The sequence below is a fragment of the Podarcis gaigeae genome, assembly GCF_964106915.1.
Source record: "Podarcis gaigeae genome assembly, chromosome: 15".
In the NCBI taxonomy this organism is placed as follows: Eukaryota; Metazoa; Chordata; class Lepidosauria; order Squamata; family Lacertidae; genus Podarcis; species Podarcis gaigeae.
This window is the reverse complement of record NC_139692.1, coordinates 21,082,076-21,096,548: the sequence shown is the minus strand read 5'-3', so window position 1 is coordinate 21,096,548 and position 14,473 is coordinate 21,082,076. Positions and strand designations below refer to the sequence as shown.

The window sequence follows — 14,473 nt, the reverse complement described above, 5'->3', positions numbered from 1 at the left end:
AATCTTGCTGAGACAGCAACCCCACAAGTCTGGCTGCAAGGAGAGACAACAAATGTTCCAAGCTCAACACCTTGGCTGCTATTAGAATTTTACTGCAACCTCTCTATATAGGACAGGACATACAATTCCCATAAAGGGGGAAGGGTTGATTTAAGAATTCAGGGATATTATAACATGCTACAGAACTTAAACCACATATGTTGTCCTTGACTTCATCTTTGTCAGTCAGTCAGATAATTATATATGAATTTTTGTACCTCAATTTCTCTGGAGCTGACGGTGGACTAAAATGTACAGCACATCTTTTGAGGCAAGCAGTACTGAAATATGACTGCTTCCATGAAATATAACAAATCCAAATGTATTCCAGAAGATAATCTGTGGCTGAAACTGGCAGCTCCATACACACCCGGGTCAACCTTGGGCTACTGATATCCCCCACACACTAGATGCCCCCCTCCATTCACTTCTCAGTCTTTGGCTTAGTAAGGAAGTGGGAGCTTTGAGGTTGCAGGATACCACTTAAGAATACAGACATGGTGAATGTCGCACAGTATTAATTTGATCGCACAAATACAGCAACAACAAAGGATTCCTCCCACTGCCCTCCCACTGTATCTGCTCAGTGCTGTTCAAGGTGGTAAAAAACTCAATGAAACCAAGACCACAGCATCTAGCTCAGTGTGACATGCCTACATAATAGATAAAAGCTATGGCTCATAATGATGTGAACTTTAAATAGATGTGTAAATTGGAGTTGTTTTGTATGACATCTCTAAAGGCCTCTAAGCAACACACTGTTGCACATGCGTAAGATATCAAATTTCAGCACAAGTCAACTGCCATTACCACTGAATGTCTTGACATGAATATTATCACAGCAAGTTAACAGAAAGAGCTACGAGTCTAGGAAAAACACACATGATTAACTTGCATGCATAGGAGCATGCAGAGCACCCAAGTCTGTTTTCCGTTTTAACCACAGTAGCGGATGCTTTTTGAACAGTGAATTCTGGGGCAGTAGACAAATGAGAAGTGTAACTTTCACCATGGCAATAGTTAAGTGCTGACTTTACTGTCTAGAATCCAGAGTTTAACCTATCATCTCTCCCTCCCTCTCACACACAAAACTTCAATAGAGATCTTAAAAATAATTCACAAAGTTTTGACACACTGTTATCCACTAGAAAATTACCAGCTTTCTATTTGGAACTGGAAGGTGTTTTTAATGATGCACTAATGTCAGGAGGTAATTTTTAGAACACAGCTTGGCCTACCAAATTGCTTTGTACATATACAGACTCTCCTCCTCCCACACACTTTCTAGCCACAATCTGCCTCGACAGGCAGCTCCTACACCTCAAACTCCTCTTCTCCTTTTGAAGCTTGTACCTCCCATAACTCTTAAAGACAGATCTAAGGCTGCCCTTCTTCCTCAAAAGGGGAGGAGAGGGGAGAGGAGGGAATGCTTTTTACTTATGTCATGGGGAACTTGCCCTGAAAGGCAGCATATAAATACGGGGGGGGGGGGGGGAGAGAGAATAAAATGAAAGCTTCCAATTATGACACACAAGACACATACATCCTCCCTGAGACACCTACATTAGATGATGGGTCTCACAGAGCTGAAGTGCATATTTTCTGCATTTTACCTTTGCTATGCAAACTTGCTTTACTATGGTTTGCTCTCGTTTGCCAATAATATTTGAACTGAATCAGGTTTATGTTGTACAGTAAATGCTCACACCACCCACACCAACACTCCCCCAGCCTCCTGAAGTCAGTGTTCATTACACAACCCGTAACATGCAAAACTACTCAGCAAATACACAAGGGGAAATGCAACCCTATCAGTTTGACAAAAAAACAAAATGCTGACCTGAACAGAACCACACATAATTCCAGATGCTCCTATAGTTTTGACACTGCTGATGTCTTTCAGATATTGGTAAAGGAGCATGATTTGTCCTGGCCTTGACGCAAATGTTAAAGCTAAAACCATAAAGTAAGCATAAAGTAAGGGACAATCACCTCCCTGCTTCTTTAGCTACATGATTGGAGCTGGGGGAATAACAGATTTCAAACAATGTGGAAACAAGCCCTTGCTCCATGCCTGCAACTTGGAGCACTCGGTGCCCAAAACAAAGCCCAGGGTTTCTCCACGCCATGAAGATTGTCTCCTCCTGCTGCTGCAATGTCAAGGTTGGGAAGCAGCTTAGAGTTGGTCACACAGAGATAGTTTGCCACCATGCCACTCAGACCAGAGCACTCATCCACCATGTTGAACAAGTTGTAATAGACCCTTATCTCAAACCGCAAAGCTAAATACTTCTCTTTTCTCCCCCATCCCCTTTTTCCCCAGCTTGTTAAAATTAGCAGTGAAATATCCCTGAGGAATCTGTTGGATAGCTAAGCTTAGCAATACAATTCTTATTCTGGTTTGGGACCTGGCTATTTGAAGGATCATCTACACCCATACAAATCTGCCCAGGTCTTAACATCTGCCTGAGTCCCTCCTTGCGGGCTCATCATCAGGATCCATTGACTAATGGGCAACAGCAGCCCTGTATCTTTGGAGTATGTATAATTGTTTTTTCACTCAATATTATCCGTATGATAATACCAACATACTTTACTTGGTTTTTGCAAAACTTGCTGATATTATGTGTAAAATACTATGAATGCTAAAGCAAAACATTAGCCATGTATATAACATAAATTCTCCAGCGCGTTAACAGGCTTGTGAGCTACATGCATCTGTCATGAATATTAACTGCATCTCCAGACCTCCTCTACTTCCACCTACAGTTCTTAATAATTATTTGAAATTATACCATCGATTTCACCAACAAGACATCCCACAAAATAGCAAGCCCAACTTACAGTCAAGAACTTCCAGAGAAACATTATGTTCTGAAAGAAACCATAAGAGTTCATAAGAGCCCAAGAACCACTGAAATAAGAAGAGTTTCAAGAGTGCTCTCCAACGACACACTTGGATTTTAATACTACAAGCGATTAAGTACACAAAACGTTACCTAGGTTGGGAATTCTCCTCATACATTCTCTCTTTCCCTTCTTTAAAGAGGCTGATGGTCTGTTTTGTCTTTTTCATCAGGTTTTCCATGAACACCCTGAAGTATTCATTCTCTCCTAGAGTATCCATCTTCCCCTCATAGCGTGACAGGATGGTTCGCAGATGCTGATAAGTGTCAGGAAGCAGGTCTAGAATGTAGGGTGGACTGTTTTTTAGTGCCAACTTGGGATTCTGACACAAACGCACAACCTAGAAATAAAGAATGAACAAGGATAATGAAATGTAAGATTCTAGCTTAACTAGTGCCACCATGTTTGCAAATGCAAGAAATGGATTTACAACCAAGATGTCAACATGCTTAACTGAATTCCCAGAAACTCAATATTCATTATGAAAGCCACAACCTATAATGTGATTCATTTTTATTTGCAAGTTGCAACACTACAGGAGGTTATATTCAAACCATGCAAAATACTGAGCCTGAAACATGAGACAAGAAGTAGGTTTAAGAGGTCTATGTTATTTTCTGCTAATCTAAAAAGAATGTTTAAGCTACAATCAAAACAATATTACTGAAATTCAGTGTGAATAAAAATGGATGTTGTTAACTTAAAATATCAGATTAAAATTTAAGATTTCTCTTTTTCATTGTAAATACTAACTTTATCTTTAAGATCAACTTGGTTACTATTAATCTGAATAAAAGCATGGTAACTACAGTTAATAAACTACTTCACATGAAAAACATGAGGCTGGGGTTTATGGATTTCCCCTCCACTATCATCCTCTTCCAAAGACAGGAGTTAGTTGAAAATGCAAGCAAATGATTCAGATCTCCTAGCAGCTGTGCTGGAGTGGGGAACACAGGCCAACAATGGTTCAGCAATATGTGCAACCTAGACCAATCTCTCAACTGAATCAATATCCTCTACCAGACACAGGAACTTAAGGGAGGCTTTGCTGTGTAAATGAATAATCAATCTGATCATAAACATTCTCATTCTCACCTAATAAAAATAGTTACTGAGCAAACTGAAGCAGTCTATCAGACTTTGCTTTTATCTCTCCATCATGGGCATCTCATTCTTGTTTGCTACTTAAATAGTGATGAAAGAACTACATGATACTCCTGCTCACTGCAGACTTGCTCAATCTAGTGAGCATCTAAATCAATGTATGTTATTGTGCAAAAGGTTTGTGGCTGATATGGTACACACCCAAACTTTTATACTGATTGAGCATTTTAAAAGTTGAGATGATCAACCATAGAGTAGCCATCTATGTCAAATTCTGCAAGGTATGTGAGATTCGCCTATAAGCACTGATGGCACTTGGCACCCAAACTATCAGAAAGGAAATGGACCTGAATATATGATCAATTATTCATATTAAATGCAGCTCTAGAAGACTGACAAACACTATGCTGATCCACATCCCAAATGCAGTACTTTGTTGAGATACCGCAAATAGCTTTATAGCGGGTACAGTATTAAAATGAGCAACTTGCCCAGCTCCCCAAGCCTAAAGAATTTACTATATATTGGAACAACCAAACAGAAGACTTTATTTGGAAAATACTGGATCAGTAATCCAAGCAACCAACAGCAACGAATACCCCCAAAGAGTAAATCTTTTCCTCTCTGCAGATCGTAGATGTTTTACAAGAACAGCAGTTACCATTCTGGACAAGAGTTTCACCTGTTACTATGGATGGGTCCTATCCAGGCTCTAACTATGGGCTTGGCCCAATGTTGGCACACATCTTCTACCAGTTTGTTTCACAACCAGTGCATCATATCAACAACCATTCACCTTCATGAGATGTGTGTAATTCATAGCAGTACTTTTTTCTCATTAACCATTACAACCAGGATTCAACAACTGCACAAATTCTGTGCATTCACTGGAACTCTGGACTTCTTGCACAGCATCCTGCCGCACGCTTTCACAAAATGGCATTCAAAGAAGAACCAACTCAAGTATTTTATCAACTTGTGAGCAGAGAGCAGAGCCACACCAACCAGCTCCCCGCTTGATGTTGCACACTCCAAGTAGCCCCCTGCCCAAGAATTTCTGTAAACAGCACAAATGCGTGCAAGGAGAGAACCTTTGAGTGTACAGCTGTGTACAAGTGATGTCCTTCATGGGATTGGCAAGCCCAAAAAATTAGGGCTTCCAGACTATGGGAAAGGCTCTACGTAGACAGCTGCAGGTGTGAAAGCTCAACTCTGCAGATGTTTTCAATATCTGTATGAATGTCATGGCTACACAGTGTACAATCCAGGGGTGAGGCTACTTAGCATGGCCCGACTCCCATGCTGCTATAATTCATGAGTTATTCTTCTGAAAGAGCTTCTGAAATCGTGAGGAGTTTCCAAATCAGTTTATGGTGCAGCATGGAAGTCTGTTATTTAAAGTGAGGAACCTGCCCCACATCCCCAAATGTTGAGTGTGCCACTTACTACAAGAACTTCATGTTGAATACCAACACCTTTTTTCTTTCTTTTTGTTTTAAAGCACTGCTAAAATGGAAGTGAAAACTTCCAAACTGCTCCTCATCACCATGCTGGAAGAGATAGACAAAAGCAAAGGGGAGCCCAAAGTTCCCTGCAGCTTGTTCAATCAATCAATCAATCAATCAATCAATCAATCAATCCTAAGCTAACCCTCAGCATTATGTCTGAACCAGACCAGAATGTATGACTTGATCCTCCTTTGAACAAAACAAAACAAAAACCTGTCTTCAACTTAGCTCCCTTCGTGTGCCCTTGCAGAACACAACTACTGCCAGATGCAATGTTCACAGCTCTGGGAAATCAGCAGCGTACCAGCAAATTAGCACACACTGCATTCATTCTCCCTCTTTGGCTCCTTAGCTGTCTTTTGAAGCCATTTGTTCCTTGGCCATAGTCTGCTAACTCTTCACATCAAGTGTGAAGATATTTAAAAGAAGCAATTATGGTGTAGGCAAGTACTTTGTGACCATTTCAAGGGGTTTTCCCATGATTATTTGTGAGAATTTATCCTACCTTCCCCCAAATGTCCAAGGAAGGCTTTTAATTGTTCAGCAGGAAGGAAAAGTAACAAATATAGTGGGCTAGATTCCAGCTGAAAATAATAAGTTTAAAAAATTAGGCAGTATCAGATTTTGAAAACCTTTCCTAGGCTGACAACATAGCTCTTTTGGTCTGATGAACAAAGATAGAGAGAAGGAGAGAGACAAATACCCACACGTTCTTACCAAATGGTTTAAGGAAACCAAACAAAAAAGGGGAAACAGCGAAACTAATTTTATGCCTAGTGTGCAGAGCAAAAATACATAAAACGGAAAGGCACTCTGGGTTCCCCACCTCACCCCAGTTTATTTTTACATGACTAAACAACCTCAAGTTGCTAATTTAATGTTTAATAAGGCACAACCAACAGATGAATTACAAGAACTTGTTTACAAACCATAATTTAAAGTTGGGGGTCTATTTTGAAAAGAATAAACCATTATATCAGCAAATTGTAACAGAAATTTTACAGCTACTTTGTTTATCTGGAAGGAGCTTTCATAGGTTCATGCTATCAAATGCACTGGTAGAGGGACCTTCTTGTTCCTCAGTTCACATACCTTTCTGACCTATGGCCTTCTTGGTCTAATCGTATGCATCTAATGCATCACATGCATCTAATGAATCAGCCTCTTTGCTATAAATGACCATGCCACATTGAACTAGTTAGTGTCTAAGGGGCAATAAAATGGACCACTTTCCCCCAAACAAAATAAAAATATTCCTTCCAGTAGCACCTTAGAGACCAACTAAGTTGGTCATACCAATAACAAACTTAGTTGGTCTCTAAGGTGCTACTGGAAGGAATATTTTTATTTTGTTTCGACTACGGCAGACCAACATGGCTACCTACCTGTAACTAGAACACTTTCTCCCAGTTATTGGCTATTATTTTTTAAAAAACACTCTCCACAGAACCAAAAACAGGCAGTTTTGGAATGTTTCCTGCTCAGGAAAAAGGCACCTGCCATTAGGTTTTATCACAATAGGCACACCACTTTGCTGCTTCCCTGTTGGTAACTATTCTTCATTGAATTCTTAGCAAATAAACTACCTGATTATGCCCCCTTCAAGGTATTTAACATGCCAATGGAAATGCTTGCTGCACACCCACGTAAGTATTCATTGTCTAAGCTCAGATCATTCTTCTGCAACAGCTTATTATGTAGTCTTTCCTCCTTTCCAGTTCAAAACCTCCCAGACTTTCTACAGGTTTTTCCCCCAAATACCAACATGTGCTACACTTCTGCTTTATTCTGCTGTAATTTATGTTTCAACTCCTAATTATAAACAGCATCATTAAGTTAAAATATATCACCTGCAGCCAAAATATGGAACTATGTATTTCCTGTTCACATTTTATACTCTAAAAAATGTGCTTTAATCGCCACACATAATGCAGGCAAACTACAAGCATGATCAAGCCAAGGAAAACAGTTCCCCTGACATTATCTTAGGAAAATATATAGGATAGCTACAGGCAGAATAAAGATAATGACTTGCTTACTATTCAGGCAGGAAAAGTACAACAAAGCATTTAATCAAGAGGTTCAGAGTTATGACAGAATCTGCACTTCACATGGAGGCCTGACCCATGTCAGCATGACACACAGTGGAAACATCTAAAAAACCTTTCACCTCTTGTACTAGCCCCCAAACATAGTGAAAGCTCACCAACATAGAAGTATGCAGGACAGATGTGCAATGCACTATAAGCACAGTGGCTGAAGTGAGGGATTAAGGAGCTTTCCCCATTAATACACATTAATATCAGTGTATCTCACACTTTACAGAGTTTCTTAAGATAGAAAAATGTCTCACTTTGCAGTCTAAAACATGTTATCGCCACCATGTGATGCACAAATACAGGTAAAAATTTTGTCTACTTCCACATGGATGCTCTAATATTTAAACTGACTACTGGCTGTAGCAAACAATTTTAGTTGATTGCCATCAGTAACTGCTAGACCACATTAAGGAATACCATGTAAAAACGACAAATACATAAAGAAGCAATGTAACTAAAGTGGACTATAAAGTATTGTCTCAATTATCAGCATAATTTGGTCAGATCTCTGATGTTATTTAAGGAATGGAACATGAATATGTTTTCATTCAAGAATGTGGAAATCCACTGGCCTATCTGCATCTACATTTTCAGAAGGTAAAAACCTGAAGTACTAGAAAGAATATCACACAATATACAATGGTGTTAAAATACTTGTACCTCATCTTAAACATATTTACAGTACTTGAAGTCCAATGGATACTTTGTCCCTAGCACATATGATGCACATTGTAGCCTTAGCATTTTTTTTTAAAAGACAATTTAACAAGCTTGCCATTCCACTGAGCCTGTGAAATGGATTGTAAAATTAATTATAAAAGGGTTTGTATACAAATTACAGGCAAGAACCCACCCTCCACCAAATTAATCTCAAGATTAACTAGGGCAAAACAGAGACTGAAAGCTCAGCTGTCACCAGCAACATCTACAGCAGGTTTGGAGGTAAGCAGATCAAAGTAAAGGACAGGAAGTAGGACTGCAACATCCTTCGAGCTAAACTTCCAATGAAAGCAATAGAGAAAAGAGAGTATAACATCAACAGTCCTCAGTACTCTAAACTCAAACAAATTGTAGGAAAGAGAAACACAAGCATACTGAAAATGACTTGAATGAGTGATGGGTTGGAAGACAAACCCACTGCTAGAAAATACAAGTAGGAAGTTCAAGCATTCTCCTAGCCTCTTGATGTTTAATATGTGGGCTGGTCAGAGCCCAGCACATGTCAGGACTTCTCATAAGGAATCTTCAGAACAGATGTTATGAGAAAAGACTAGGAACTTCTAACAGAATTATCCTTTCTGCCTTCCAGAACTACATTTCCCAAGTTTCCATGAGGAAGCCACAACAGCTGAACTGGATCAAAATCAGATTACGGCTAATTTATGGCATAAACATAGCCTTCATCTCACTGTTCCCCCTTTTGAAGTTTTCTTCCTAGGGGAATCCTAGAGTCTGCAAGCTACATTTCTCCAACGCATGTGCTTATGAATAACATTCTGAAACATGTCAGCTCTGCGCCATACCTAGGGTTAACCATCAATATCTTTTGGTCACCCCAGCTTGATGGAAAAACTCAACTAGTAAAAAGGGAATTGTCAATCTGCCAGTCACACTTCCCATTTTTTATTAAGCAATGCAAAGCAGCTGTGGTGACTATCACCGCTGAACAAATTCCTCTTCTTTAGTCTAGGTAAGCATTAGGTTTTCCATCAGAAAACTGTGTTTACTTATGCAGAAATGAATATAGCATGTATCCCTTCTCTACAACTGTAATGGTCAGCTAAAGTTATAGGCTACTACTAATATTTCTTTTTCTTAACTAGATTACAGTGTTTGAGAGGAATTAATTTTAAGCATCTGTCACAAGGTGATCAGGATTCTCTATAAGCAGCTAGGTCATCATTTATTACTGTTTTGACAATCATATAAACCAAATTAATAATAATAATAATAATAATAATAATAATAATAATAATAATATACACACTAACACAGTATTGAAGAACAATGTTGACCAAAATATGCATTTACATTAATATATACCAAAATACTCCTACTAATAATATGCAATATACAAATGGTTAGAAAGGAATAAAACAATATACAGTGGCACCTTGGGTTACATACGCTTCAGGTTACAGACTCCACTAACCCAGAAATAGTACCTCGGGTTAAGAACTTTGCTTCAGGATGAGAACAGAAATCGCGCTCCGGCGGCACAGCAGCAGCAGGAGGCCCCATTAGCTAAAGTGGTGCTTCAGGTTAAGAACAGTTTCAGGTTAAGAACGGACCTCCAGAACGAATTAAGTACTTAACCCGAAGTACCACTGTATATATATTAAAATACAACTGGTTCAAAGTACTGATACATTTAGGTAGTCAGTTTACATTCACCAAAAGGCATCATTTGAAGTTTTCATCAATATGTTACTGGACCAGTTCATTTCACCTTTACCTTCATTAGAAGGCAGAATTCCTGCATCAGAGAATCATTGCTCAAAATCTGTTAGCAGTGCAGGTCAGTTAACTCCCAGATTTCAACACTTAGGCAAATCATAAGCAGCTGATAGTGTCACACATTCTGTAAAGGAAGAAATTTCTTTAAAACTCAATTGTAGACTTTGCAAATCAGTTTTGCCTCTCTGCATTGGGTGCCAAGATTACTGCTTGATCTCCGGCAGGGGGACGGGGAACTGGGGTGTGCAACTCTTCTTTTCCCATAAGCTGCTGAGTTAAATCAAGACAGCAGTTCTAGGCATGCTGAACGCAGTGGGACTGCTACTGGTACAGCAGCCATAGATTGCATCTTGAGATAAATCCTATATAACACCATAAAAATGCATGAGTGGTTGTATTCAGATGGCTTCTGACACATGCCCATTCCTGTTTGAGAATTTTCTAGTTGTCCTCCTGAGCTCCTCCACCTCTAGAATTCTATGCACTGCCCACTTCCTTTTCTGGACCCAAAGAAAGCCATTAACAAGGCTACATATAACTGTTGTGTGGAAAAGAAGAGGTGGTACCTATATGCTTCAAAAGCAGTTATGATGGGATCTACACAGCAATGAATATCATTTTCCTGGAGGAAAGAGTAAACGACAACATAGTCTGAAGTAATTTACAACAGGCTTCCAAATATATTTATTCTTAGCTCACCAATACAATGTATTGAAAAGTATCTGGTTTTCAATTCATTTATAGCTCAAATCTATATAAACTTAATATTTCCACTCATATACTCTGGCAGCAAAATAAGCCTTATTTTGCTCAGGCATATCTGTGAGACAGTACCATACTGCAAGAACATAAGAAGGGCCCTTCTAGATCAGACTAACCAAGTCTAGCATCCTATTTCCTACAGTGGCCAACCAGATGTCTTTATGATAATCAAAAGCAGGTCAAAAGCTGGTATTCAACAACCTCTGATTCTGTTGATGGCATAAAGCCACCATGACCAGCAGCCATTGACAATCATATCCTCTAGGAATTTGTCTATGAAAAAATACTTGCATTTGTACTTGGACCTCCCGCCATTCATCTTCACTGGATAACCCCAGGTTCTAATATTAAGAAAGAGGGAGCAAACATCACTTTCTCAATGCCAGGTATAATTTTATAAATTTACATCCTCCCCAAAAGACACTAGTGGTTTCATAAAACTTGACTATTTGAGTACTCAGGACCATGCAATATGCTAACTTGTGAGCATGTCCCTTGTGTTAAAACTAATGCAACCTATTAATGCAACTTCTGTTTTATCAGCCATCTTGATCACACAAGCTGGAATACCACATCCACTTGATAAAAAGATTATTAAATATTTAACGTTATTTTTATCTGTATTTTCCATCTAACACAACTTAATGGCACACTTGTCAAACTACACCAGAATCCAGAGTCCAGCAGTAATGACTACCTGACAAATCAATAGAACACAGTCAAATGAATTGATGTATTATACCGGAAAGATCAAGAACACAGAGACTGGTCTAAATCCTACAAAAGCTGGAGCATCTCTTAAAGCTCCAGTTTCCCATAGTTTAGCACAAGTGCATGCTTCCAAAGTAGGATTATGAAGGCTTTCAAGACTGCAAAGCTTTCTTTTGTGCTACTCTACTGCTCTGAGCCATGATATCACAATAAACAACTTCCTGTCTAGCAAATGGTTTGAGCTTTGTAGCACTCTAAACATGCCTTCATGAGGGTTCAGAGCAGGCCTAGAAGCAAATGGGCAAGTCTACCCTTTCACAGCACATTGCCCAAGAACTACGCAGGAAGGTCATGTTCCTCTATTGCTCCCGTCCTTCACCCTTTAGGCACATTTCTCCTAAAAAAGGACACCAAGGTCAGCAAACATAGTTGCTATCCTGTGAATGTGAGCTGTTATTTTGAAACCTTTAATCAGGAAGTCTGAGCAAACTTCTGTGATGGTTTCATTAAAATAGGGGAAATAACATGGAAAAAAGCTATAGAGAGCTAGAACTTGAGCTGCTTTAACGGAGCCAATCATTTTATGCTCCTAAATGATCCATCCTTCCTATTCCCCATGGTCCTTCAGCCTTCCAAATCCATTTCCCAGCTCAAGCTCAGCCACTTCCTATTCCATCAATCCTTTGCCTTGAGCATCAATTTAAGCCATCTACAGCAGGCCCTTCTTCAACTTCTTCCTGCAACTCAGCATGCAATCTCAAAATTACCCTCCAACTCACTGTCGCTCAATTCAACCACTGGGGCCCTTACAACCCCTTCCACATCACATCTCCCTCTCCACAGGTCAAGCCATGCACTACCTTAGTCTACCCAGCTCCAGTCCTTTTCATCAGCTAGCAGAAAACGCCTGCTCCAACTGGATTTGCCCACTTGCTTGCATTCATTCCATGTTACTTTTGCCTTTCCCTCACCCCTCTCCAATTTCTCCCCCTGCTTTACACTAAATAAAGACTCAACTCCTCAAGGACCACAGCTTGCATCACTTTGTAATGAGCTGAAGTATGCTGATAGCAATACGGTGGTACCTCAGGTTACAGACATTTCAGGTACAGACTCCGCTAACCCAGAAATAGTATCTCGGGTTAAGAACTTAGCTTCAGGATGAGAACAGAAATTGCACGGCAGCAGCACAGCGGCAGCAGCGGGAGGCCCCATTAGCCAAAGTGGTACCTCAGGTTAAGAACAGTTTCAGGTTAAGAATGAACCTCCAGAATGAATTAAGTTCTTAACCCGAGGTACCACTGTACATATGCAAAAAGTATGCTGTATGTCACCTCAAACATTTTATCAAATGGCAGCTGCTAATTTTACTTCTGATGCCAACACTAAGCCAACACTAAGCACCTCTCTCCAGCCCTACCTGCCTCACTGCTCTCATTCTGGCCCATCACTTCCACCTCTGCCCCTCAGCTCCTAATTTTCCCAGGTCAGCCAGCCTGGATCTATCCAGCCTCACCCTTCTTCTCCAATGGACAGCTGCAAAATAGACTATAAAATCTCTTTGCTCTGGAGTGATTTACAATTATTGTCCCATCTCATCTATTACTTATAAAAAGTCTAATATGACTAACTGCTGCTAATTTTTTTTTTTAACAAGACAATAACCCACACCGGAAAGCAGTCCCACATTACAAATGGCCAATGAACCTCCCACAAGGCCTTGATGAGGTGAAATGGAGAGATTGAGCCTACAGGAAGGGACTTGCGCTTTATTATTTTTGTATAGGGATCAGCACATATTAGGCCCTTCATAAATGACGCTGACAGTGACGCTAACCCTTTAACTGTTCCTGAACTTTGACTGAGCCATCCCAGTTTTTGCAGCTGAACTCGCATTTATTTATTATTAGTAGTATTAGTATTATCATGCTAATAAAGCGCCCCCCCCCCACCGAGCTGCTAGCAATCGATTGACTGCCCTCGCAATTCCTCAGGACAGGGTGAATCAGAGTGAAGAAACACACCTACTCTTGCGTAGCACAGGATCGCGTCGCAAGAAAACCTGGAATCCAACGGTACATGGAGAGGAGGAGGATGGCAATGCTACCGTCGTCAGCGGCCACGACCCCTCCCCACGTCCCCGCCCTATCCCCACGACCCCTCTCTGCGCACCCCCTTCCAGCCTCGCCCCACTTTCTGCCCCCTCGGCGGCCACGCCCCAGCCCCCCCGACCTCGCACCTTGTCCATCAGCTTCCAGCACTTCTCGACCATCTTCTTGTCCACGGTGCCGGGCTGGTGGGGGCCGAGGTGGTGGTGGTGCGGCTGGAAGGCGTCCTTCATGAGCCCGATCAGCCCGCCGGGGCCCTTCTTCAGCGGGGCCGACATGGGGGCGGCGGCGGCGGCAAAGAGGGGCAACGGCGGCGGCGGAGGCTCCGGCTGAGGGAGGGACGGAGGGCGGCTAAGGCGTGTCCCTTCCGCCAGGCCGCTCCTTCCCCGGCTTGGCCACCGACTGTCGAGGCGGCGGAGGAGAAGGGGAGGCGGCTCCAGGAGCGCCGGGGACGCGCCCGACTGACGAAGAAAAAGGGAAGCGGGCGGGCAGGAAGGCAGGAGGAGGTTGCGCGCGACGGAGGGGGAGGCGCGCGCGTTAAACCCCCGCCCCCCCGTGACAGGATCGCGAGCCTCCCCCGGCGGGGCGCTCTGATTGGCTGTGGCAGTGGCGAGGGTGGGAGGAAAGCCGAAAGTGTGTGTGTGTGGAGGAGGGGAGAAACGCTCCCTGAGGGGAGGCGCGTTCTGATTGGGCAGCTCGTTTTCAACAACCCGCCCCTAGGGTTGAGTCGCGTTTTTTATTGGCCAGAGTGCCCTCTCACAAACATCGAAGGGGG

At 41.5% G+C, this 14,473-nt stretch overlaps 1 protein-coding gene across 1 annotated transcript in view; it reads right to left on the bottom strand.

Moving 5' to 3' along the window:
* The window catches only part of CBL (Cbl proto-oncogene), a 46,581-nt gene extending 32,373 nt beyond the window's left edge, over positions 1-14,208 (bottom strand). Inside the window, exons 1-2 of the mRNA XM_083713955.1 lie at positions 13,830-14,208; positions 3,039-3,286 (exon numbers count right to left, since the gene is read on the bottom strand). Coding sequence (XP_083570081.1) covers positions 3,039-3,286; positions 13,830-13,976 — 395 coding nt within the window. The 5' untranslated portion in view covers positions 13,977-14,208. The remainder of the gene's footprint in view (positions 1-3,038; positions 3,287-13,829) is intronic.
* Positions 14,209-14,473: the final 265 nt, after the last annotated feature.